This window comes from Capra hircus, chromosome 13, assembly GCF_001704415.2.
Source record: "Capra hircus breed San Clemente chromosome 13, ASM170441v1, whole genome shotgun sequence".
NCBI classification, from domain to species: Eukaryota; Metazoa; Chordata; class Mammalia; order Artiodactyla; family Bovidae; genus Capra; species Capra hircus.
In genome coordinates this window covers 54441985-54466932 of record NC_030820.1, presented here as the reverse complement: position 1 = coordinate 54466932, position 24948 = coordinate 54441985, and the positions used below count along the sequence as shown (strand labels likewise).

The 24948-nt window shown below is 52.7% G+C and overlaps 1 protein-coding gene across 1 annotated transcript in view; it reads right to left on the bottom strand.

Annotated features, from left to right (window-relative positions):
- The window catches only part of TAF4 (TATA-box binding protein associated factor 4), a 65320-nt gene that overhangs the window by 16177 nt on the left and 24195 nt on the right, over positions 1 to 24948 (bottom strand). The window contains 10 exon segments of the mRNA XM_018057598.1: positions 171 to 301; positions 600 to 769; positions 1809 to 1923; positions 2267 to 2414; positions 4810 to 5052; positions 5565 to 5654; positions 7302 to 7424; positions 8174 to 8293; positions 10259 to 10378; positions 11260 to 11426. Coding sequence (XP_017913087.1) covers positions 171 to 301; positions 600 to 769; positions 1809 to 1923; positions 2267 to 2414; positions 4810 to 5052; positions 5565 to 5654; positions 7302 to 7424; positions 8174 to 8293; positions 10259 to 10378; positions 11260 to 11426 — 1427 coding nt within the window.

The window sequence follows — 24948 nt, the reverse complement described above, 5'->3', positions numbered from 1 at the left end:
GCCAGGCCCCCTCGGGATCCTCCTCCCCAGCCAGGTGGATGGCACCCAAGGGCACCATGAGGCTGAAAGCAGTAGCCTCTTCCCCAAATCCAGTTCTGGGAAAACTCGAAACAGGCTGGACACTTGGCTGCCTAACAACAGGGAGTGTCCCCCAGGGAAACGGCAGTTACCTTGTAAGAGAAGTTCTTCTGCTGGGCCGTCTCCGATATCTTCTCCACCAGGTTCTGCAGCCTCTGCTGCGTGGCATGCGACACATAACTCACCACGTCTGGGTGCAACTCCGTGATGCCATGTTTCTTCCCTGGGGACAGGCAGCACTTTACCATCACTGGAGCTCTGTTCTTCCCTTCACTGTCTTCCTCTTATTCACTGGTTATGGCTTTGTGCAACCCGAGGGCACCCCAGGCAGGCCTGCAGGGGAGGGGGTCTACACCTGCTTCCCTGAGACCACCACTGTCAACCCCATGGAAAGCACAGCCCCGGCAAAACAGGTGACCAGGAACAAGGTGTGTCCCCCAGCCCAGGACAGCGCCACACTGAGCATGCAGTTGTGGTCCTCGCCAAGTCCACACGGAGGGGCCGACATCCCAGGGCTGTACCTATTTCTAATATCCTTCTCTGCAGAGGTGCCGGGAGTAGGAAGGTCTCGTCTTTGCAGGACCTCGTCAGGGTGCCCACCAACTCAGAGTTTGTGGCCAATATCCTCGCGCTTTCTTCTGACAGGTTCACTCCAGCCATGGACGCTACGTCATTGATGTCATCATCGTCCCTTCAGGAAACAAGAGGCAGCGACTCTAACTCAATGAGGGGTAGAACTCTGCAAAACTCTGACCCTCGAGCACTGCATTCTAACCACTGGAAAGGCACTAACTTATCCTGCATCCTCCTGACCCCCGCCTGGAACCTGCAGCCTCGCGAAGCGCCTGGTGACTGTGAAGAATCGGTTCTAGACAACAAGACCTGGGCGCTGGGCGTGCTGCTGCCATTGTGTATCACTGGCCCCAGGCCCCAGGGCAGGTGGGCAGCCCCAGCCGTGGCTTTCCCAGAACTGTCACCTGAGTGTTCAGCAGGGACCCAACCCCACCAGGCCCATCTGGTTGACCTGCTCTGCATAGCTGGCTCCCTCACTTGCAGAAGGAAGCATGGCCTCTGGGAGCCCTTGTTTCTTTCCTCTCTGACCCGCCAGTAGACGTGTCTCCCACCTCCACAACCTCCCTCACCCTCATGAGCATCCCTCCCACCCTGCCTGGCCCCCACCTCCTCGTCCTGCCTGGAGCCCAGTTCTAATGTGGGCCCCGAAGGCTCCCAGTGCTGCCAACACCAGGCCTGCTCCCTAACCGTTTTGGGGCCGGAGCGTCTGTGAAGGGAAGGACCAACGGGCCCCCAACATATGCCCACTTCACCACCTCTGGACTGAAACCAGAGGAGATACCGCAGCCATTCCTAGGGCAACACTCAGACCAACTGCCTGTCAAGAAACCAGAGCGCAGAACCTCTAAAGGCTCTGAAACTGATGGAAGGTCACAGGATGCGTCCTCTATGAGGACCAAGATGCACTCAGAAGGCTGAGCCGTCGTATCTCAGAAACAAACCTCCTGCCAGCTTGCACAGAGTCAGCTGGCTTGCCTTCCCACCCTGTGTCTGCAGCAAACCTCCCCGAGTTGCTTAGTGGGAAAACACACGCATGGAGATCAGAGCTGAGCATGGAGGGAACACAGCTTCAAAAGGGGCCACAGAGCAGTCGTTCCTAGGCACAGGCCGGCACCCATGTGGCCTTCCCTCTGGCGCCTCTTGTGCACACTCCTTACCGAAATGAGCCTCCCCCGGGCTCCTTGAGTTTATTTTTCTGTGCAGCAGCAGCTTGTGCGGAGACAGTAGAAAGAGCTTTGGTTCCAGGTAACACAGCAGGTTTCACCACAGGGACTGCAGAGCAAGACACAAGAGTGTACCCCCTGCACAGACTCGCACCAGGGCTGAGTGGGCCCAGGGACGCCATTACCCCCACCAACGAGGAAGATTCCTAAACCGTAAGAAACACCGTTACTAACTCTAAACTAGAGTAAAAATGCAGGGAGCCTCTCTCAAGCACTTATTTTCCTGCATTTCATCAAACTTTCTGAGGTGTAAGAATGACTGCTGGTAAGGAATCCCGTCCTCTAAAAACCATGCTGCCAAGGTGGGGACTGAAGGGCACATGTGAAGCAGCCAAGCTTGAGCTGTGAGTCCCACAGTGATGAGGACCAGGCGGACAGGGTCAGGCGCTCACCTGGCTGCAGCTGGTTCAGCTGGATCTGCTGGGGCGTGGTGAGCACGATGCGGTTGTGGGGCTGCCGGAGCGCGACCATGGGCGTCTGCGTCAGTGTCACCTGCGGCGGCCGGATCAGTGCTCCAGGCTTGGGTGGTGGCTGGATCACCTGGAGAGAGCCCGCGGGGCGCGTGAGCACACACCCCCACCCCCAAGGGGGCTGCCGGCACCTGTCCCCAGCCCAGGGTCCCGGCCGTCCAAAGGGACCGGGCAGGTTGGATGGTACCCCAGGTCTAGTGCCTCCACACCACCTCGAGCTCCTGGAGCAGAGCCGCATGTGGGGCCCTGAGGTCAACGCCCAGGGGACACGGTTGGGAGAGCTTCTGAACCAGCGGGAACAAGCAGCTTCTCCCCAGATTCCAGCACGGGTGCCAGGGCCGCCTGAGACCCACCACAGCCTCAGGCCAGATGCTCAAAACCCAGCTTCTGAGTTTTACAAGTCACCTGGGGGCTTGCCCTGTGCTACAAGCACTTGAGGAGGGGGCTTGGGGGGGGGGGTGCCCTGGACCACATTATCTCTGCAATAAATCCTGTGGAAATTCACAACATCCGGAAGAACAGATACACGATGGCCCCCAGAGGTGCAGGCCACGTTTTGGCACAAGCTCAGGGAAAACCTCAGGGTTTCCTGTCCCCACAGGCTTCAAGGGCAGCAGGTGATGATCGCAGTGCCTGACTCTGCTGTGTCTCATCTTTCTGCTGCAATGAAGCATGATCAAAGCAGAGCCCTCCCCTCTGGAGGAGGGGCTCAGGGAGCCCTGCCCTCACACTGGCCCAAGGCACACCGGCTCCAGCCGTGGCCAGCAGACACTTCTCCATCTCTGTGGAGCCCATCTCCCTCACCATCAACGAAGGCAGAAAGTAACACAGATTTCAACTTGAGCAGGTGAGAAACCAGGACTCCGCTCATGACTCTGATCACCCACCTGAGTATCAGTTGGGCGTTATAAAATACACACTCTACAACCTATGAAAGTAACACAAAGACCTCCATTGTTTTATTAAATATTTTAACTGTCTATAGGAACATTCAAAAAAATCTAAGATCATGGCATGTGGTCCCATCACTTCATGGCCAACAGATGGGGAAAAGGTGGAAACAGCACCATATTTTCTTTTCTTGGGCTCCAAAATCACTGCAGACAATGATTACAGCCATGAAATGAAAAGACACTTGCTCCTCGGGGAAAAAAGCTATAACAAACCTAGACAATGTACTAAAAAACAAAGACATCACACTTTGCCAACAAAGGTCCATATAGTCAAAGCTAGTTTTTCCAGGAGTCATGTACAGATGTGAGAGCTGGACCATAAAGAAGGCTGAGAGCTGAAGAAGTGATGCTTTTGAACTGTGGTGTTGGAGAAGACTCTTGAGAGTTCCCTGGACTGCAAGGAGATCAAATCAGTCAATCCTAAAGGATATCAACCTTGAATATTCATTGGAAGGACTGATGCTGAAGCTGAAGCTCCAATACTATGGCCACCTGATGTGAAGAGACGACTCGCTGGAAAAGACCCTGATGCTGGGAAAGACTGAAGGCAGAAGGAGAAGGGGACAACAGAGGACGAGATGGTTGAATGGCATCACTGACTTAATGGACATGAATGTGAGAAAGTTCTGGGAGATGCTGAAGGACAGAGAAGCCTGGCATGCAGCAGTGCATGGAGTGGCAAAGAGTTGGATACCACTGAGCAACTGATAAACAACAGCAGGAACAAAGGACCTTCCCAGGTGACACAGAGGTAAAGAATTTGTCTTCAGTCCAGGAGACACGGGTTCGATCCCTGGGTCAGGAAGATCCCCTAGAGGAGTAATGGCAAGCCACTCCAGTATTCTTGCCCAGAAATCCCCATCGACAGAGCAGCCTGGAGGGCTACAGTCCATGGGGTCACAATGACTGAGCACACACACGCAACTTAGGAACAAAACCCCTTTGAAACTGGAGAGGAAAAAAAAAAAACAGCAACTGCCTTTCTATGCTTGGCGAACTCCACCTGCCTGCCGGAGCAGGTTCAAACCTCTCTTTCCACCAGAGACGCCTTCTCCACAGCTGCACAGCCAGAACCTGGATCGGAACCACACACCAATCCACCATCAGCAGCTGCAAACCTGGGAATCTCCAGGCCCCAAACCATGGCTGCAGAGCTGGGTCCTAAGCCATGAAAACTGACATGCCCAACACTCAGCACTTGCGTTGGTTCCGTGTGTTTGGGCCGTGGCTCCTGATTGAAGACAACGCCCGGCTGAGATGCACCACACATACGCTGTGTCCATTTAACCCAGGGACACCCTGAACCGTCGTACAGATAACGGACTTGCCAGAGGGTAGAAACCGACAGGCTTACTTTGCTTTACTGAGAAATAAACTACGAACCTGCAGGGCCCTCATCTCAACCTGACAGTTCACTGCTCAGGATTTAACACCCCAAACTCCCCCTGCCAGTTTCTCTGGGCCGTGGGCAGGTGGGCGGGTGGGGAGCAGGGCAAGGCTCGGCCTTCATACCAGTGGAGTGGGCTGCCCCTGCTTGCCGACGCCCACCTGTGTGGGCTGCGTGAGGCTGATGACAGGGGGCTGGAGGGCGCTGGTCACGGTGGCCGCCGTCTTCCCGGCCGTGCGCTGGACCGAGCCACTGAGCACCACGGCGGTGAGCGCAGTGGTAGCCTGTGAGGCCGGTGGCTGCTGCTGGCTCTGCTGGATGAAGGCTGCGGAGTCGGGGGTCAGCTGTCTCAAGGCGGGCAAGCTCCTCTGGGCGGAAAGACAGACATGGGGTCGGCTGGCAGCACGACTCCTTCCTCTGACCCAAAAACACAGGACCCTGAGAACAGGCCCCAGCGTCGGTGTGGGGCTTCAAGGGGCCCAGCGTCAGCACCCCACCCACAGTGAGGACTGGCTGGAAACGTTTCAACACCAACCAGAAGCGGCATTTCTGACAGGCGGTTAAAGCACATTTAGGGCAGCAGAGGTGTCTGAGCGACACCTGCCTCCCAGCAGTGCGGCCCCCTTCAGCCTCGGGCACACGGGCCGCCCTCTAAGGGGACAGGGCCCTTCTGGATCCTCAGGTGCAACACGACATTGTGGTAGCAGCAGTGGGGGTCTCGAAACTTACAGGAAAGCCTCCAGAAAGAAAACTTGACAGTCTGCCTCAGGGGCTTGAAAGCTGCAGATGCACGGGTGACAACCGTGCGAGTCCACCCCTCCCCAGAGGAGCCCGCCCACCACCACCCAACACTGGGCGCCCGCAGCGGGCTTCGGATTACCTTCAGGAAAGGCACAAGGTAAGGTTGAGGTGAAGAATTAAGTTCTCGGTATAACCTACTAGTGAAATCTTCTGCTTCGATTTTTCCATCCTTAAAGACAAAATTCACATTAAAATTCCTTTGTGAATACAAATTTGCACACATGTATCTTTATTCAGTATTTCTCCAGGTCTCGAGTTTTACAAACAGTTATTCCTCCCTCCTGGCTGTGGGCTCAACTGTGCCATTCCTCGACTTTCTTACTACCACCGCACATCAGGCATTCTGCCAGGAAACAGACAAGCCTAAAGGTACCCCCGAGACCAAGTTAGAAGGTAAGGCAGGCCAGCGACACCCTTCCCTGGAGAGACCACACCTACACTGAGACCCCAGAGCAGCTGGGGCGCCAGAGAGAGAAGCGCGTGCCCAGATGAGAAGGGCCACAGCAAGCGGGCATGAGCCCGGGAGGACCAGAGGTGGGCAGGGACGGGGCAGCACAGGTGCCCTGGAGGCGTGAGCACCAACCCGGCTGGCTCTGCCCACACCCAGGAGTCCTATGAGACAAGGTGCCTACCTGCACCCTCTCACACAGGGTCACCTCCCACCAGCCTCCAAGCCCGGGGCTGACTGGGCCCAAGTCAAGGAGGGAGCAGTCAGGGCTGCAAAGAGGGCAGGATGGGGGTCCCAGAACCCTGAGAAGGGCGCAGCACAGGGGGACAGCGCCGGGCTCTTTTGGGAAGTGAGAGAGACGTGAGATGAGCCCGTGCTTCCAGTCCCCGGAGGGGCTTCAGACACGGGGCCGTGGGAAGAACGAACAGCATGTTTTAACTACTAAGGTTCATTAGAAGGTAAACTGTAATTGAAACAAACAAAAAGCTGGGAGTTCTTGCTCCTCTCAGGAGGTGAGACTGTTGTTCAATCTCTTAGTTTCCTGAAAATATGTAAGGTGTGTCTGAAGTGATCATTTCTGCTGTGAGAGCGCAACTTCACTCCTTTCCAGCCCCAAACCCACGTGTCCAGCACAGGGGCGGCTCCCCTCCAGCTAGAGCCCATGGCATGGAAAGGAGGCTGCAAGCGGAGGGTCACCGCTGACAAACCCAGCAGCAGCAGGACAGAAATGGCCATCAGCCCATGTGCTAAACTACCAGGCTTCCTGGACAAAGAAAACGAGAGCAAGGAAAGGGGGAAGGAGGGGACCCCAGGTTAACAGCGACACGGAGGCAGCAGCCAGAAGTGAGTCTGACGACTGGCCAAGCCCTGCAGGTGACACTGGACTCAGCTTCCAGGAGCCTGGGGGCTGCAAGGGTCCCCAGGTTCCCAGGCTATGTCCAGGAATCGGGACTAAATACCTATGAGACTGGGGAGGGGCTGTGGGCAGCAACACGGCACAGCAGATGCAAAGCCAGGTAAGAACTCAGGACCCGCGAAGCCTTCAGCTGGCCCGCAACGGCTCGTCACTCTGCCTTCCACTTCCGAGTCACTCAAAACCCTCCGTAGAAGATGTGGAGGAGTGAGAGGGAAAGCCCTTAAAACACCCACCATCTCTTTGGTGAATTCACATCACTCCTGTGTGGCCAGCACGCCAAGCAACTGACATGGAAAAGGAGATGCTAGGAGAGCTGTCCAGGTGTGAGGCTCCGAGAAGCCAGGGGTGAGAGTGTCGGGACCAGGGGAGGGGGCCCAGACTGCGGCCGCCGCCACCCCTGCCAGTAGCCAAGCACTGCACTCTAAGGAAGGGGCCGGCGTGTGGGCTCTTACCAGCAGATTCTGTACCAGTTCTTTCACATTAGCGGCTGTCTCTGTAGACTGTTTACCAGACGAAGCCAGTTTTATTAACGTAGATAAAAAATTTTTACATTTCTTCACGTTTTCCATAGTTTCCTGGATAGAAATTAAGAAGGTATAAGTGAAAAACTCTTACAAAGCAGACTATTATCATAGCCTTTGGTTTAACTAAGTTGCTGTGTATCATACAAGAAATGTATATTTCTTCTCTATAATGTCTTTCAGAAAGATGCAGTTACTCTCATCGCCTGATGATGGGAGTATAAGCCAAAACATGTGCTCCCAAGGCACAGATCAAATTCACAGCTCACTTAGCCCAGCAATTCTTTCAGAAATGTAACTGATAAATGCAAAAAGACCATCTACAAGACATTCACTGTGATGTTGCTTATCATAAAGAAAAACCAATACCTAAGTGTACAATAAAAGGAACAGAATCATGACATAGCTACTAAAAAAGATGCTGAAAAACACTCAGCAAAGAAACATGAAAAAGTTTTAAATCACAAATAGAGCACAATCCCACTGGTTTAAACACTCATCCACATGTAGGAAAACTGTTGGAAATAAACTTGAAGAGGATGACGCCACTGCTCTGGCAGGCTACAACTGCTGTGCAGGCCCCGTCGTCCCTGAATGCAGCTGGTCTGGGCTTCATCACACAGACATTCCCACAGTCCGAAAGCCTGATGCAGGATGCTGGAGCCCCGCTGCGGCCCTGCAGAGGCCACTGCCCTCAGACCCCGTCATGTACGGGGCCATGGAAACCCCAATGGCTCCCCACGTGCAGGCTGGGGCAGCATGACCACCACACACAGCCCCGTGGCTCCCGAGGCGGCTCTCACCGTGGCAGCTGTCGAGGTGGTAGTGGCCCCTGGGACCGTCCGCTGAGGTGTCACCGTCTGAACAGCTGTCGCCGTCCCAAGTGAGGTTGTCTGAGCAGCGCCACCCAAAACAAGCTGAGGCTACAAGAATCCAAAGCATGAGGTAAACAGACAGCCTTCGTGAGACTCCCCACAGCGGGCAGGGCCCACAGGACCTGAGACCTCGAGGGACCATTTCAGCCCCACTGCTGTGTCCCCAAGAGCTGCCACCCTGAGCACCAAGGAAGCAGCGTTTTGCACCCGCAGCAAAAACTGACAGAAGCAAAGCCAACGGCCAGAAGGAACCTGGCTATCAGGAGTCAATCCGGAGTGTCACAGAGAGGCCAGGACAAGTAACCTTTTCATAGCCACCCAGATCACATTTCAGAAATTAAAAGGAAAAAAAGAAAACAGAGACACAGACTGAAAAGCCAATCCCCTGGCTCGTGCAGGGAGGCTGGCGACAAGAAATCCAGTGTGTCACACAGGCAGGCCCCCCCACAGGGCAGCACCGGGACTCACTGGGGTCCCAGGCTCCCCTCTGCTGCCACAACACCCTTCTCTGCTTCCCCCAAAGTGAGTCACATCCAGAAACGCTCTGGAAATGGTTTTCGACCAGGCAGGGGCTCAATGTAGTTGGTGCTGAGACGGAGGGGTGACTTTGCTAAACAAATACATTTAAACAAACGAACAACTAGACACCAAACAACAACTGGGCTCATCAAACTCTCGCGATTTCTAACCCTATGTGAGCAATCGTGCACAAGTTCACAGCTTCTTTATTGTAAATTAGCACTCTTTCAATGTAAAAATCTAGACTTCTCCAATTTTTCAAACTTTCTTATGACTTTGGAAGGTAGGGGGCAGTATAACCCTGAGCATGACTCGCGTGCGGCTGCTCTCAGCAAAGCAGGTCCTGGAGCCTGCCCTCCAGGAGGTGCTCAGATGGTGCTGCTCATGGGGGGCAAAGGGACAGGGGGGCCCTGGGCAGGCAGCTGCCTGCAACCTCAGGCTGTAAACACTGGTTTCCCAGGAGGAATGTCAGTCAGAAGAGATGGTGGGCTTTCTTTATCATTGATGTTTTCTTTCACTTGTAACATTAAGCACTTACTACTTTTGTAACAAGAAAATGGCAAATAAAAAACTTCAGAGAAAGAAAAGGGAGAGAACCGACCAGCAGGCATAGCAGAGCTGCTTCTGGACAATCAGAAACAGCCAGGGCACATCCCATTCTCGGAGGTTTTCATTTCATTTCTGTCAAGATGCTCCCCTCACACGTGCTCCCACTAGCCCCATGAAAACACCTTCCACCTGGACAATACTGAGATGGCAGACAACCTGTTCTGATAAGCCTGGTGCAAAAGCTCACTATGAGCTTCACTACCTTCTGAGAAAAGGCTCCTCTCTCTACAACTGAAGCCCCAGACACTCCAACCAGGCTGAACTCGGCCAGATGACTCCCAACCCCAGGAAGCACCACTGCCATGCAGCTCCTGTCGCAGGAAGAGACCACCGAGCTCGTCTACTTGGGACCAACTGGCCCTCCAGCTGCTCTGAAAGCAGTGTCACGGCTGCGGGCACCAAGAGACAGATGAGAACAAGACCAGGCCAAGCGGGGAGACCAAGGCGAGTGAGGAGGCCAAGCTGGCTGCACTCAGGATCAGGGCCAGAAGCCCCCACACCACGCTGCCGGCACCCACCAGGGAGGGTGTTGTGATAGCGACACACAGTAACACACACACAGCGAGGACACAGCCTCCTCGGTGCAACACACACACACTATGTAGACTGTTTCTGCTCCAGAGACACTGCACCACCAAACGTCAGCAGGTGACGTTTTTTAATTGCGCTTCCGGCACAGTGAGAGGCTTCTGAAAGTGCGGCTGGTGCTAAACTCCGTGTAGTTTTAGAGAAGCCTGGCCTCTCCTGCACTGGTGGGCAGAGAAAAGGCACTTTATTCCAAAGCATCTCCTGCCCCAAATCCCGAACCCTGGCATCCAGCACCCAAACTCGCGAGGCCCGACCCCTGACCCCAGCATCAAGGGCACCACCCAGCCCCCAGCTCACCTGAACCCCGGGCGAGCGCTGCAGTGCGGTGCTGGGCTGTACCGTCGTCTGGGCCTGAGACACCTGCTTGATTATGGTCGTTGGGGTCACCTGCCGTGCAATAATGGGGGTCCCGGGCGCCTGAAAAACAAGGAGTTGTCGCCTAAAAGCAGGGAAGTGAGAGGCAGCACACCACACGGTCCTTTCTTCAGCACAGAGAGCACACCTGGGCCCCCAGGGTAGGCGCCAGTGTCAGTGAAGCCCCCTAACTGTCACCATATAACTGTAACACACTCCTTAGCAGAGCCTCCCACATGGTCTTCGAGGGAAGCGTGTGTCTGGGAAATCAACACTTTGATTTCCTGTAATCACACAACAGTCAAAGTGAACATCTTAAAAACTTCTGATGGAACGGACCTCCACAGACCCTGCGAGCTGCTCAGGGCTGTTTCAGATGCTCAGGGAGGGGCCCCTCTGTCTACAGCGCAGGACACCAATTCCAGGGGATGCAGCTGTAGTCACAGGACGACAGAGCCGTCAGGACCACTCTAGTCTCCATGTTAGTCTCTGCCCAGTCAACCAGCTCAGAAGGGACAGAAAGGCACCAGAAGGCAGAACCTGGGGGAGGGGAGAGTCCCAGGCACTGAACCTGTCCTCCTGTCACAGCCTCGGTGAGGGGGCACAGCATGGGGGTGGGGGGAGTAGCCCCCAAGGCTCACACATCTATGTGTTGGGGGGGGGGGCGCTGTTTAGCATAGTTCTGCAAAGCTCCTCTGTGCCCCCCTGGTCACAACAGCTAACGAGGCTCAGGACTCACTGGGTCCCGTGCTCAAGCGTCCTAACCATCCGTCATGGACCTACAGGCGGCAGGATCTGCACTTTGCAGAGGAGGAAACGGAGGCGCAGGAGGGGTGTCACAGGAGGGGGTGTGGCGGAGGGGTGCAGGTGGAGACCTGAGCTCCTCCCAGGGCAGCCAAGCCGTCCCACCCCCCACAACCCCCGGAGGCTGGACGTGTGCTCACCTGCACGGTGGAGATCTGCACGGGAGGGGCACTTGTGGGGGTGGCCGGGCGCGGCGCCATGGTGGTCTGCGGCTGTGCCTGGGCATGGGCCTGGGCCTGCATCTGAGCCAGGGCCTGCTGAGGGATCATGAGCAGCTGCCCATTCTCGCTCCGCACGAGGACCATACCTGGGGGGCGGGGGAGGGGGGCTGGTGTCAGGAATGCGCCCCAGGGCCCGACTCCACAGGGAGCCAACAGCCCTGAGGAGGAGAGGGAGCTGCTATGAACCCCATCCCTGGGCTTTGAGCACACCTGCCAGCAGAGATGGCGCACAGGACAACAGAGACACGAGAGGAGTTTTCACCGATTCAAGGAGTAGCCATCACCCAGGCAAGCGGAGCTCCTCACACCTTGTCCACCCCACAGCACCCCGCACCGGCCTGCAGGTCAGGAGGCCAGGGCCTGGCAAGAACCCCCATGGCCAAGAGTGCTCCCCACATGGGCTGCCTGACTGCCAAGTGCCCAAGGCACCAGGTGTCTCAGGAGAGGTCGCAGCTGGAGCCTCAGACCCGAGTCCTGCCCAGGAGCAGGTCACATCCCAAGCCCGCCACTGGCTCTGGGGGAGGCAGCCTGGCCTCTTCTCCCATCAGGTCCCCATCCCTGGGTACTAGGCTGGACCTCAAGACAGCATTGCCCACCACTCACATGCCTGGGGCCGTGCCTGGAGTGCCCGAAGCCCAGACACTCCTTCCAGGAACAGGACCCCTCGTGTGTCCATGGTGACCTGGGACCCCCTCCCCAACAGAGACACAAGACACGGAGGACCATTCACCCTTCATGGGGCTCCAGCTACATCACTGGAAACCAAATCCTAGCAGGCAGTGTGACATTAATTCTAGCTTCTAAAACCAGCACCAATTACATCCTAGATTCCATTAGAAACAGTAACACAACTTTCACACAATTTCCCATGACGGATTAGCGATGGGGCTGAAAGGGAATCCTATGAACACCTCACCCCAAAGCCAGGCTCGCAGAGGGTGGGCACAAGGCACCCCACAGAAGAAGGACTCAGCCGGGCAGGGGTGTGGCCCAAGGAGCCCGCTGAGTGGGAAGCCCCACAGGGACAGCTGAAAACCTCAAGGCCAAGAACCTTCTGCCAGCCATCACAACAACAGGTGTTCCCTGCTGAGCCAGACGGGAGCTCCATCCAATGTACACATCTGAGAAGTCTTTGGAGCTGCTGGTCCCGGCTCCTTCAACACCCATCATCACATCAGGAAATACAGCCTTTCCCTAGGGTCACATCTGCAACTCTCGATCCAGAAGAACCACTTGTATGTGTGCCCGTTATGAGCGCACCCTCCAAGACAACCCTTTCAAATGAGCCATGCTGCAGCAAAAGAAAAAGCAAAACAAAAAGACAACCCACAGAACGGGAGAAAATATTTCCTAACGATGCAGCCTACAAGGGATTACTCTCTAAAATATACAAACAGCTCATGCAGCTCAATATCAAAAAAACAAACAAAAAATTTAAAAATGGGCAGATCGAAGCAGAGATCCTTAAACAACTGAAAACAAATTTATCATATGATCTAGGGATTGCTATCCCACTCCTGAGCACATATCTGGAGAAAACTGTATTTTGAAAAGATACACACAGCCCAATGCTCACTGCAGCACTATTTACAACAGGCAAGACGAGGAAGCAACCTCAGTATCCACTGACAGATGAGTGGATAAAGATGACGTGGTACATATGTACAATGGGGTATTACTCAGCCATGGAAGAGAATAAAGTAATGCCATATGCAGCAACATGGATGGACCTAGAGATGATCACACTAAGCGAAGTAGGTCAGAGAAAGACAAATATCATATCACTTGTATATGGAATCTAGAGAACTGATACAAATGAACTTATTGACAAAACAGAAACAGACTCAGAGAGTTAGAAAGTAAACTTACGGTTACCAAGGGGGAAGGTGGGAGTGGGGAAAGGTAATTTAGGAGACTGGGTTTAACATATACACACAGCTACACAAAAAAATAGATAACTGGGACCTCCCTGGTGGTCCAGTGGCTAAGAGATCTCTGCTCCCAATGCAGGGGGCCCAGGTTCAACCTCTGGTCGGGGAACTAGACCCCACATGCCACAGCTGAAGAGTCTGTATGCCAAAACCACAGAATTCTAAAGTGTACATAAATGTGCTCCGTTGTGTCTGACTCTGCAACCCCAAGGACCGTAGCACGCCAGCCAGGCTCCTCTGTCCAGGGGATTCTCCAGGCAAGAATACTGGATGGGTTGCCATTTCCTCCTCCAGGGGATCTTCCTGACCCAGGAATCGAACCTGTGTCTCCTGCATTGCCAAGCAAGTTCTTTACCACGGAGACACTGGCGAAGCCCAAAGAATCCAAATGCTACAACTAAGACCTGGAGCAGCCAGATAAATGACTCAATCTTTTCAAACAGACAATGTGCCAAGGATCTACGGTACAGTGCAGGGAACCCTGCTCAATATTCTGTGATAACCTAGACGAATGAATATATGCATAACTGAACCACCCTGCTGTATACTCAAAACCAACACGATATTGTAAATCAGCTATACTCCAACATAAAACTTTAAAACTTGTAATAAATTTTAAAATAAAACTAAAATAAAGACAATAATGCATATTTAATTTATATGCAGAGTATATCACGCAAAATACCAGGCTGGATGAAACACAAGCTGGAATCAAGATTGCTGGGAAAAATATCAATAAACTCAGATATGTATATGACAACAGCCTTATGGCAGAAAGTGAAGAACTAAAGACCTCTTGATGAAAGTAAAAGAGAGGAGTGGAAAAAATTGGCTTAAAACTCAACATTCAGAAAACTAAAATCATGGTTTCCAGTCCCATCACTTAATGGCAAACAGATAGGGAAACAATGAAAAGAGTGAGACTTTATTTTCTTGGGCTCCCAAATCACTGCAGATGGTGACTGCAGCCATGAAATTAAAAGACACTTGCTCCTTGGAAAAGCTATGACCAACCTAGACAACAGAGACATTACTTTGCCAACAAAGGTCCGTCTAGTCAAAGCTATTCAGTAGTCATGTATGGATGTGAGAGTTGGACTATAAAGAAAGCTGAGAGCTGAAGAATTAATGCTTCTGAACTGTGGTGTTAGAGAAGACTCTTGAGAGTCCCCTGGACTGCAAGATAAAACCAGTCAATCCTAAAGGAAATCAGTCCTGAATATTCATTGGAAGGACTGATGATGAAGCTGAAACTCCAATACTTTGGCTACCTGATGCAAAGAACTGACTCACTGGAAAAGACCCTGATGCTAGGAAAGACTGAAGGCAAGAGGAGAAGGGGACGACAGAGGATGAGATGGTTGGATGGCATCACCAACTCGATGGACATGAGTGTGAGCAAGCTTCAGGAGTTGGTGATGGACAGGGAAGCCTGGCGTGCTGCAGTCCATGAGATCACAAAGAGTCAGACACAACCAAGCGACTAAACTGAACTGAAGGACAATAAGCCATATTTTCAAAACAAAACAAAACACAGCTGCTGCAAATAACTCACTGTTTTGAAATCTCTAAAACCTGGGAGCTTGTGAAAGCACTGAGGAGAGAAAGGCCTGGCAGGCTGGCAGCCGGAACTGATGTCCACGCCCTGAGAAGTCTGCACCATGCCCAGGACAGGCTCAGGCCACAGGGCAGCTCAAGGGGGTTACACGGTCATCAACCCTGGCCCATGCTTGTGCTGAGGGCCCCAAAAGAGGGGACCTGGTGACACTCCCAGCCACTCACTCACCAGTTCACTCAGGCACCATGCTGAGACCCCAGTCCTTCATCACAGGGACTCAAGGGAACAGGGCAGCCCAGCAGGCCCCCCCAGTTTCCACAGCTGGACACCCCAATTTCAAACTGATGCCTACACTTTATCGAATCCTTACTTATTTGCTTAAAAAATCATGTTCGCAGAAATTCAAAGGAATATTTAAATAACATTCGAGAAAAGCAATGTGATTAATATGACAATCAAGTGACAGTGGTCTTTTGGACACAAAAGTCTAAAAAAACAGACTGGGCCATGCAGTGTGCCGATAGCGAGAGTGAAAGCTGAGGACAGAGGCAAAGCTCCTGCCAAGGAGTGACGTGGGACTCTCGCAGTGATGAGACCTCTCGGCGGCATCAGCAACGTCTCCAGTGGGAACAGACCCGAGAAAGAAAGAACCAGGACAGCTGTTCCGGGCATGAGGGCCACGGGTGGAACCAGCCAGCAGCTCTATGGGTGGCAGCTCCAGAAGGCGTGGCAGCTTCCCTGGTACCACGCATACAGCCACTGACTCCAAAAGAAGTGGAGTCAGGCATGCCTATGACACCTGGGAGAATCTGCCACACAGTCATGACATCATCACACTCTCTAGACCTCATAAACTCTGGTTATAATGCTCATTTCTAACAGATGACTCTGCAGTACCACTCAAAGGCAAAGAAACACAACTGTCTCAAAATGTAACTTAAACAAACTTTAGATAAAAGATCACAGAAAAGCAACCGTCTCTGTTCACAACAGCAGCACCCTGTCTGGGACTCCCAGCACTCTGGCCCCAGGGAGGACCAGGAGGCCATCTGAGTCGTCATCCCTCTGTCGGCGCCAAGCCAGCTCTGGGAGCGGTCAGGGAAGGGCCCCTGCAGGCGCCACCCTCCCGCCCTACAGACACACAGCCCCCAGGTCCCCCGCACACACACCCTGGCAGCCTGGCTGCACCATGGACCCCACCAGGCCCCTCCCTGCACCCCTCACCCCCAACTCAGAGTGCTCTAGAACCAAAACAAGCCAGTGTGCACAAGCAACAAGCATGACACGGCAAGTTCACACAGCAGAAAGCCACTCAAACTTCCATGTTAGATAATGCTAACATCCTTCTTAGTGCAGAGACAAGCGTTCATGAGGGCAGACTTGAGAAACGCAGAGACGAACCCGGAAGACAGAACTCTCAGGAGCCCGCCCCCTCTGGCTACAAGACTTTGAGTTTCTTTCCACCCTCTGTTCTATGAGCACGTGTACAACATATGTGTTTTGATAACCGTAAAGAAAATTGGGGTAATTCTGTTGATATTCAGCTTGGTGTTTTCTTTTCAAAACCATAATTTTCAGTGGCTACGTATTTCATCCAAAATGTATTTATAATTTCTTTATTGATGAAGGCAGGCAATTTTCTACTTTTTGTCATTGTGAGAGCTCAGGATTTTACAGAAAGACACACAGCATAAACCCACAGCCCCCGTGTTAAGGCCGTGCTGCGTGTACTCATACCTAAGACAGACACAACACCACCTGTTTGGGAGGCTGGGCACCCACGGGCACAGAATGCAGGGAGCTCTGTGGTGTGGGGTGGGGCTGGGGCACGTCCTCGTCACAGCCCGAGCACAACAACAGTCCTTAGGACTAAACCAGCCCCACCCTCCTCCAAGAACCAGAGTTCAAGATCAACTCCAGCATTTGTACCCAAGGTTACAGTTTCCCTGATCCCTTTCATACCAACATTTTTCACTGTATTTTTAACCAAAATGTAGGTCAGCCAGAGCTACACGACAAATAGGCATTTTCCACTCCACCTGGGATCCTCCACCTGGAAGTCACCACTTCTGGGGAGACATTCTTAGCATGGCCTTCAGTGCTCAGCCCCGCCCTTGCCCCCAGGACACAGGCATGTCCTTCGGCCTCAGCTGGGGGCTCCCAGGCCTGGCGAACTGCCCAGCTGCACTGGCACAAGCAGGGAACAGCAGTTGGGTTGGAGGGGCCAGACCCTTCCCTGCCCTCCCACCCACCCCCAACAAGCACTGCTAGCACCATCACTGGCCAGATGGCTCGGAGAGTCTGCAGAGACGGTGCGATGAACAGCAGAGCCTCCATAATCAAGATGCAAAATAAAACTGCCCCTGAACCCTGACATGGACGCTGAAGAAGCCAGAATCGGACCAGGAGCAGAGGAATGCAGAGAGGCGTGACACAGCCGGAGAACGAGAGCATCATGCAGGGAACCAGGGAGGGACTTCAGGTCTGGACCATCCAGACCCCAGCCCGCAGGAGCAGCAGAGGAGCCCGGCCTCGTGGGGCATCTCTGAGACCCACGCCCAAGAGAACAGCCACCGGCCAGGGTGTGACGGGGACCTCTTGCCACACCACCCGCAGTCCTGCCGGGGGCCCTCCACCACGTGCCTGTGGGACGGGGTCCCCCAACTACTCTACCGGAAGCAAACTCAGCCAGACACCAGCACAGATACCAGTGACGCTGACTTAATTACAGCCTAAACATTCTTTCACTCTTAGGGCTGCCTGCCTTTTAAACCACCTAAAAGAAAGTGCCTAAACCCACAGAGCTGTGACTCCAGGAAGGCTGGTGGTCGGGTCAGACGTGTGGGAGGTGGGGCTCCTGTGTCCTGGCCTCACCCCAGCCTCACAGGACCTGAGCACTGAGGGCGGAGCAAGACTGCTGCAAACGTAAAGAAGTGTTTGCCTGCCTGCACTGTCAGTGCTTTCAAAGCTGAAGGTGAGGAAAACTTTGACCAAAACAAACAACAGGGCTTCTCTGGTGGCTCAGTGCCAAAGAATCCCCCTGCCAATGCAGGAGACACAGGTTCGATCCCTGGTCTGGAAGATTCCACGTGCCTGGGAGCAACTACGCCCATGCAGCACAGCTACTGAGCTTGTGCTACAGAGCTGGGGAACCGCAGCTCCCGAAGCCCCCGTGCCTCAGCGCCAGTGCTCTGCAACAAGAGAAGCCCCACCACGAGAAGCCTGCGCACCGAACTAGAGAGGAGCCCCTGCTCGCTGCAACCAGCGCGAAGCCCATGCGGCAATGAGTCGGCACAGCCACAAGTAAATGCGCAAATAAAACAATTTAAAAACAACAACAAGAAAAGCCCTGGGCAGGCAGACCCCACCCACTTCTTCCAGCTCCAAGTCAGGTTTCCCCCACACAAACATGGCTCAGGGTCATGGCAGAGCACGGCTGGAGATTCAGGACTCCACACCTGATTTTCACTTCACATCACACAGTGACTTTCAAAGTTTTGATGAAACCAAGCACCGGCTGTTAAGTAAGGTAAGGCAACACTGGGCCTCAGACACTGCGCCTCAGGACCTCACTCCCAGGGTGGACATACATGTACTTACGGCTGATTCATGCTGTACAACAGAAAGCAAACGACACTGTAAAGCAACTACCCTGCAATTAAAAATAAGGAAAGAAAAGAAGCTGACTGCTGTGCACACACAGCAGCAGAGCTGTCCCCACAGGACAGGCTGGAGAATGAGTACCAGGACGAGGTGGGCGGTGGGGGGTCAGGGCTGGAGGGGGTCTTTCCCACACCAAGCACGTCCACACAGGCTGAAATTCAGAAATGGACATGCTTAGAGTACAATTTCTGAAAACAAAATTTTACCCCAAACTTGACTAAATAGTCAGTAACCACAACTGTCTTACCTACTTTAAAAATTGACCATAAAAATGTCCATCAAGCAATTCCCAAAAATAACACAAAGGGCCAAAGAGCAGATGCTTAACCTCGCAGGTTTCAGGCAAGGACCATCCCCCAGATGCAGCTCAGTGTCCTTTCTACCTTCAGCCCTGGCACGGGCGGGGCGTGGGGCACGCACCAACACCACGGTGCATGCCCCTGGACCCAGCCACTGCAGTGCGGGGTCCCTGTGCGGCGGCACCCACCTTCACGGCTCAGGCAGCCGCACCCCTGCTGCACGTGCCCACACGCAGCCCACCTGTGCGCCAGCAGGGACGCGTGCCTTGGACGTGCGATGGGACGGGATGTCAGAAGACAATGGCACCACAACACACGTGACCAGCTCACGGAAAAGTCACGTGTGCACACTCAGTTGTGTACCTGAGAGATAAAAACCCGGTCTAGACACACTTCAGGGTATTGTCCTCCAGGGAAAGACCTAGGTTCACCGTTGTTTAAACTAGCACTGGGACCGCCCTGTCACTTCAGTGACACCCCAGAAAGGAAGACAACACCAAGAAGTGCCGGGGTGCCAGAGCTCCCCCAGCCCCGAGGTCCTCTCAACCCTTGGGGCGGCCTCTACTTCCCTCCTCCCCGAGGTCCACCACCGAGGACGCCACCCGCGAGCCTCAGCAGCCAGCGCTACCCCACCCTGTCTCGGACGCTGCACTCGCCTCCTGTGTCCTGGGCCGGCTCTGTGGTTCCAAGTGCCTGTCACCTCTCTCCTTTCTGGGTGACAGAAGGAACATAATGCCACAGAAGGACATGGTGTGTGCCCCTAGGGGCACAGCACAACGGAGGGACGGTCTCCCTCCAACTTGACACAGGCCTCACCCGACACAGTGGCACGCATCCACGCATCTGCCCGACGAGGTGCCTTGGCCCAGTGCCCTCACCCCCACACGTCCACGCACAGCAAACGGGAAACCACCATGTGACCAGCGGGCCTCTCCACGCACCTGTGGAGGATGCCTCTGTGCCGTGTGCCGCTGGCCCGGATCCCCCTCTGCCTCTCTGCTGTCCACACCTCAGTCAGCCCAGAGCAGTTCCCAGCCCCTCAGGTTTTCAAGAGTCCTGCAACCCACAGGTCTCAGAGGCTTCCCCAAGCTCTTCTGGAGGCCCTGAACCTCCCTCCGCACCCTGGAGCTGGTGCCCAAAGCCTGCGCCCATCAGCTGCCAGGGCGGCCATGATGAGAGGTCAGTCAGCATCCCGAGGGCCTGGGGCCCCTGCCTGCAGCCTCCCCAAACTTCTGGAAGAAAGCCAGAACATGCTTCACTGCGACCCACGTCCAGAGTTCTGAACACTCCGTGCTAGCGGACAACTTGCATCCAGGCGTGACTCAACGCAATCCCTCTTGCCTGCAGATCTCTGCTCCCTTCGCTTTGACTGGCAGCAGCAAGTCTGTGCCCCCAGCCCCCGCCACACAGCACCGAGAGACCCCAGGTGGGCACTTCTCCACTCAACCCAGTCCACCCTATCTTTCCTTTATCTTCCCTTTCCTCAAACTTTCCCTTAACTTTATCTTCTGTATTTATTATTCACTTTCTGTTCCTTCTTGGGGGTAAGAACGTGTGTAAATAAGTAAAAAAACCAGCAGATGCTCCTCCCAGAACAGGGGAGGGGGTGCAGCCAGGAGGCAGGGACCTGAAGCACCCCCTTCTCTCCACAAAGCTGTGCATGTCGAGAGCCGCTCCAGAGACAGGGCAGGAGAGGAACACACAGGACGCTCTGGAAGAACCTTCAGGCCCTTCTCAAGGTCAATAAGCAAAGGGATGAGAACCCCTCTTCCAGACAGTGTGCTCAGCAGGCTCTGACTCTGAGGACGCGTCAGTACCAGCTTCTCCAGCCTGAACGCCACAGATGTGTCCATCTCCACCCTCTCACATGTTCAAGGACTCAGTAAGTCAGCCTTCAGCCAAAGAGGCCAGAGCAGAGGGGCTGCTCTGATCTGAGAGCCGAAGGCGGGACACGTGGCCCACTGCCCCGACCCCACCCCACCCTGGGCTCCAGCATCCAGGCCAAGGGCCGGCGCAGGGCCTGGGTCTGTGGCAGCCAACTGAAGCCCAGGGTGGGTCTGCGTGCTGTGAGACATCTGGACAGTGCGAACCGGGCACGGTTTCCAGGGAACCAAGGTCAGGTGGCAGACAATGTGCACAGTCCAGGATTCACAGCAAACTTTAGCCACCTGCCCTCACTCATCAGAAGGCCCGAGAGGAAGAATCAAAACCAGAAACTGAACCACCTTCGTTCATTCACTGCCGCCACACTCACGGAGGATCCAGTCATGCTGGACTGCGTGGGGCCCTGGAGAAAAACCAGAAACGCACACTGGCCAGGGGCTTCCCACACAGGGGGTGAGGCAGGCACTAGCCACAACCCACCGCCTCCCATCAACACAACCATCTATCTATTAATGTGACTGATCTGTCGATGCCAGGGCCATGCTACAGGGGGAAGGTGTCCAGTGCTCGGTGCAACCAGGGCACACTCCTGATCTAAACTGAAGGGCCCCAAAACGACCCGGGAAGGAGGAGAGGGGGTCAGTGTCAGGAGGGGTAAGGCTGGGCACCCCACACTGCAGCATGGCAGGCAAAGACCACCCAGGGGCATGCCAAGAAGAGAGCCAAGGGGACTGAGGGCTGAGGTCCAAGACCTGCGGCCACCCGTCAGGAGGGCCCTGGGCCCAGGCGAGGGTCATGGGTCTGCAGGAGAAGCCAGAGGACCAGGAAGGTGAGGAGCTGACGAGGAACCCCACAGTAGGAGAAGAGGCATCTGATAAACTCAAAATCCACTGGACTAGAAAATAAATATCCTCCGCCAGGAAAAGCACACAAACAGTCTTAGAAGACAAGGAATCTCGCTAACTCTCTGAAATGAGCCTCCAAACTCCCACCCCCAGTGGTAAATCCTCAGGAGCATTTCCTTTGGTATCAGGAACAATTCAAGGGTGGAAGCAGTACCCATCTACCCAACACCATACCAGTGATCCCAGCAAACCCCACAGACCAGAGAACGGGTCGAGAAGCGGGAACATGAGGACGAGAATGAAATAAACCTGTCATAACTGCATACAACAGTATTCTCTACATATAACACCCCTACCCCAAAACCTGCATACGCATTTTTTGAAATATTTGCTCATTTTATTTGGTTGAGCTGAATCCTAGTTGCAGCAAGAGGGACTTAGTCCCCTGACCAGGGATCGAACCCGGGCCCCCTGCACTGGGAGCGGGAGTCTTAGCCACTGGACCACCAGGGAAGCCACTGCACATACAGGTTAGAAGAAACGGCTCAGTGCCACTGCTTTATTTAAAACCAGTATCCGAAACTCAACTGCAGTTCAACATTTCATCAATAAAGGATTAGAAAAATGCCATTTTAAAAACTACTATTTACGATAACAGAATAAACTTTAGCGTGTCCTAGAATGAATCCAACCAAACATGCACAAGACCTATAACAGAAAAAAAATGACAAAATTTGATTGAAAGATATAGAACTAAGTAGAGTGATATGCCATATTCATGAATACATATGTACTATTTGTGGATGGCAATCCTCCCCAAATTGACCCACAGTCAGTTCAGTTCAGCCGTTCAGTCGTGTCCGACTCTTTGCGACCCCATGAATCGCAGCACGCCAGGCCTCCCTGTCCATCACCATCTCCTGGAGTTCACCCAGACTCACATCCATCGAATCAGTGATGCCATCCAGCCATCTCATCCCCTTCTTCCCCTGCCCCCAATCCCTCCCAGCATCAGAGTCTTTTCTAATGAGTCAACTCTTCACATGAGGTGGCCAAAGTACTGGAGTTTCAGCTTTAGCATCATTCCTTCCAAAGAAATCCCAGGGCTGATCTCCTTCAGAATGGACTGGTTGGATCTCCTTGCAGTCCAAGGGACTCTCAAGAGTCTTCTCCAACACCACAGTTCAAAAGCATCAATTCTTCGGTGCTCAGCTTTCTTCACCGTCCGACTCTCACATCCATACATGACCACAGGAAAAACCATAGCCAGAGTAATACAATTCTGATCAAAATAACCTGGGCCTCGAAGAGTTGATTCAAAAATGTATAAGCAAGATCAAAATACCAAGACAAGCACAGACAATTCGCAGGAAGAACCTGGTGAGACACTGGCTCCACTGGACACCAAGAGTCGGCACGAGCCACACGATTTATGGACATGATGGCACTGATGAAAAAGCAAATGAAGAGAAAATCCTGGCAGTCCAGAGACAGACCCCTGCATAACATAAAAACAGAAATACTACAGAAGGGACATGCAGATCACCAAGACAGGGAAGGTCACTGCAAACAAACAGTGCCAGGACAACTGACTCTCACGTGCCATATGCACACCGGATTCCAGGAGGTTGACAGACATAAAAGCATAAGTAAACACTAAAGTTTTAGAAGAAAACACAGGAGACCACACCTATGACCTTGGGGTTAGAAACAACTTCTTAAATATGACTGGAAAAGGTATTTGACATAAAGAAAAAAAACAGACTCCACTACAGTAAATCAAGAACTCCAGTTCATCAGAAGATACCATAAAGAAAGTGAAAAGACCAGCCGTAAACTGAAAGGACAACTGGTCACTTACATGACCTATAGAGGAATCGTAAGCACGATACAGACAGAAGTCCTACAGATTAACAGAAAAATTCAAAAGAAAACTGGGCAAAAAGACATAAACAGACGTTCACAGAAGGATACCCACAAACAGCAGTGTACGACATAACGTCCACTTCCTCAATCCTGGAGGAAAAGGAAACGAAAACTAAAACAATAGCGTGGCAGCACTTCACACGCACTAGGTTTGAAGAACTGAAGAGCCTGGCAACACCAAGTGCTGTCAGGGATGAAGACCCACAGGAGCTCTGCGTGGCTGCAGGCAGACCGGAGTCGCCAGCATCCCTCAGGTACCAGCGCCAGACAGCGATGCTGCAGGAAAGCAACACCAGCAGCCCTCACAAACTCACACAAAAGCCCCAGCAAATCAAATATAACAGTACACAAAATGATACTGCTTCACGGCCAAGTGGGGTTTATCCTAGGGATGCACCATGGCTTAACATTCGAAACTAAATCCATGTAACACCTTATTAACAGACCAAAAAAAAACCCCCCCCCACACACACACACATCTCAATACATGAACATGGAAGGCATTTACCAATTAAACATCCATTCAAAAATTCTTACCAAACAAGGAAGAGAAGGGAATTCCCTCAACCCACTAAAGGACACCTATGAAAATCCTACAGCTAATATCATACATTTAAAGGGAAGAAGTCTAATACGACCCCCCCAAATCAGAAACAAGGCAAAAATGTCCCTTTCCATTGCTTCTATTCAACATTACACCGGAGGTCCCAGCTGGTGCAATATAGCAAGAAGAAGAATAAAGGTATGAAGATCAGAAAGGAAGAAGGAAACCTCTCTCCGTTACAGACAAAACAGTTGTCTCTGTAGAAAACTCTATAAAGAATCCATAAAATTGCCAGAAGAACTAATATATGGGTTAGGCACAGCCACAGGATACAGGTCAATAAATGAGCAATTTTATTTCTGAATACTAGCAACAAGTAACTGGACACTGCAATTTTTAAGTACCATTTATGTAGCTTAAAAACATGAATGCTTAAAGATATGCTTATTTAACAAAGTATGTTTGAGACATAAACACTGAAAACCATAATTCTGAGAGAAACGTTTATAAAGACCTAAATAAACGGAGAGGTATTCTATGTTCACAGATCAGAAATCAATGTCTTTCAGATGTCAATTATCATAAATCTGGTTCACAGATTCAATACAATCCCAGGCAAGATATCAGAAGACTTATCTGTGGAAATGGATAGCTGATTTTAAAACTTATATGGAACTACAAGAAATTCAAGTAGCTCCAAGGACACAGAGGACCCTGGCATGCTGCAGTCCATGGGGTCACAAAGAAGTGGACACAACTTAGCCACTGAACAACAACAAGTAGCTCCAAACATTTTTGAAAAAGAAGAGCACTCAGAGTATTGATGCTACCTGAGTTAAGGGCTTACTATGAAGGAGCTGTGCTAATCAAGAACTGTAGACAGGGATAAACAAATGGGATCAGAATACAATCCATAAACAAAGACATCAAATAGGTACCATTGAATATTCTATGGGGA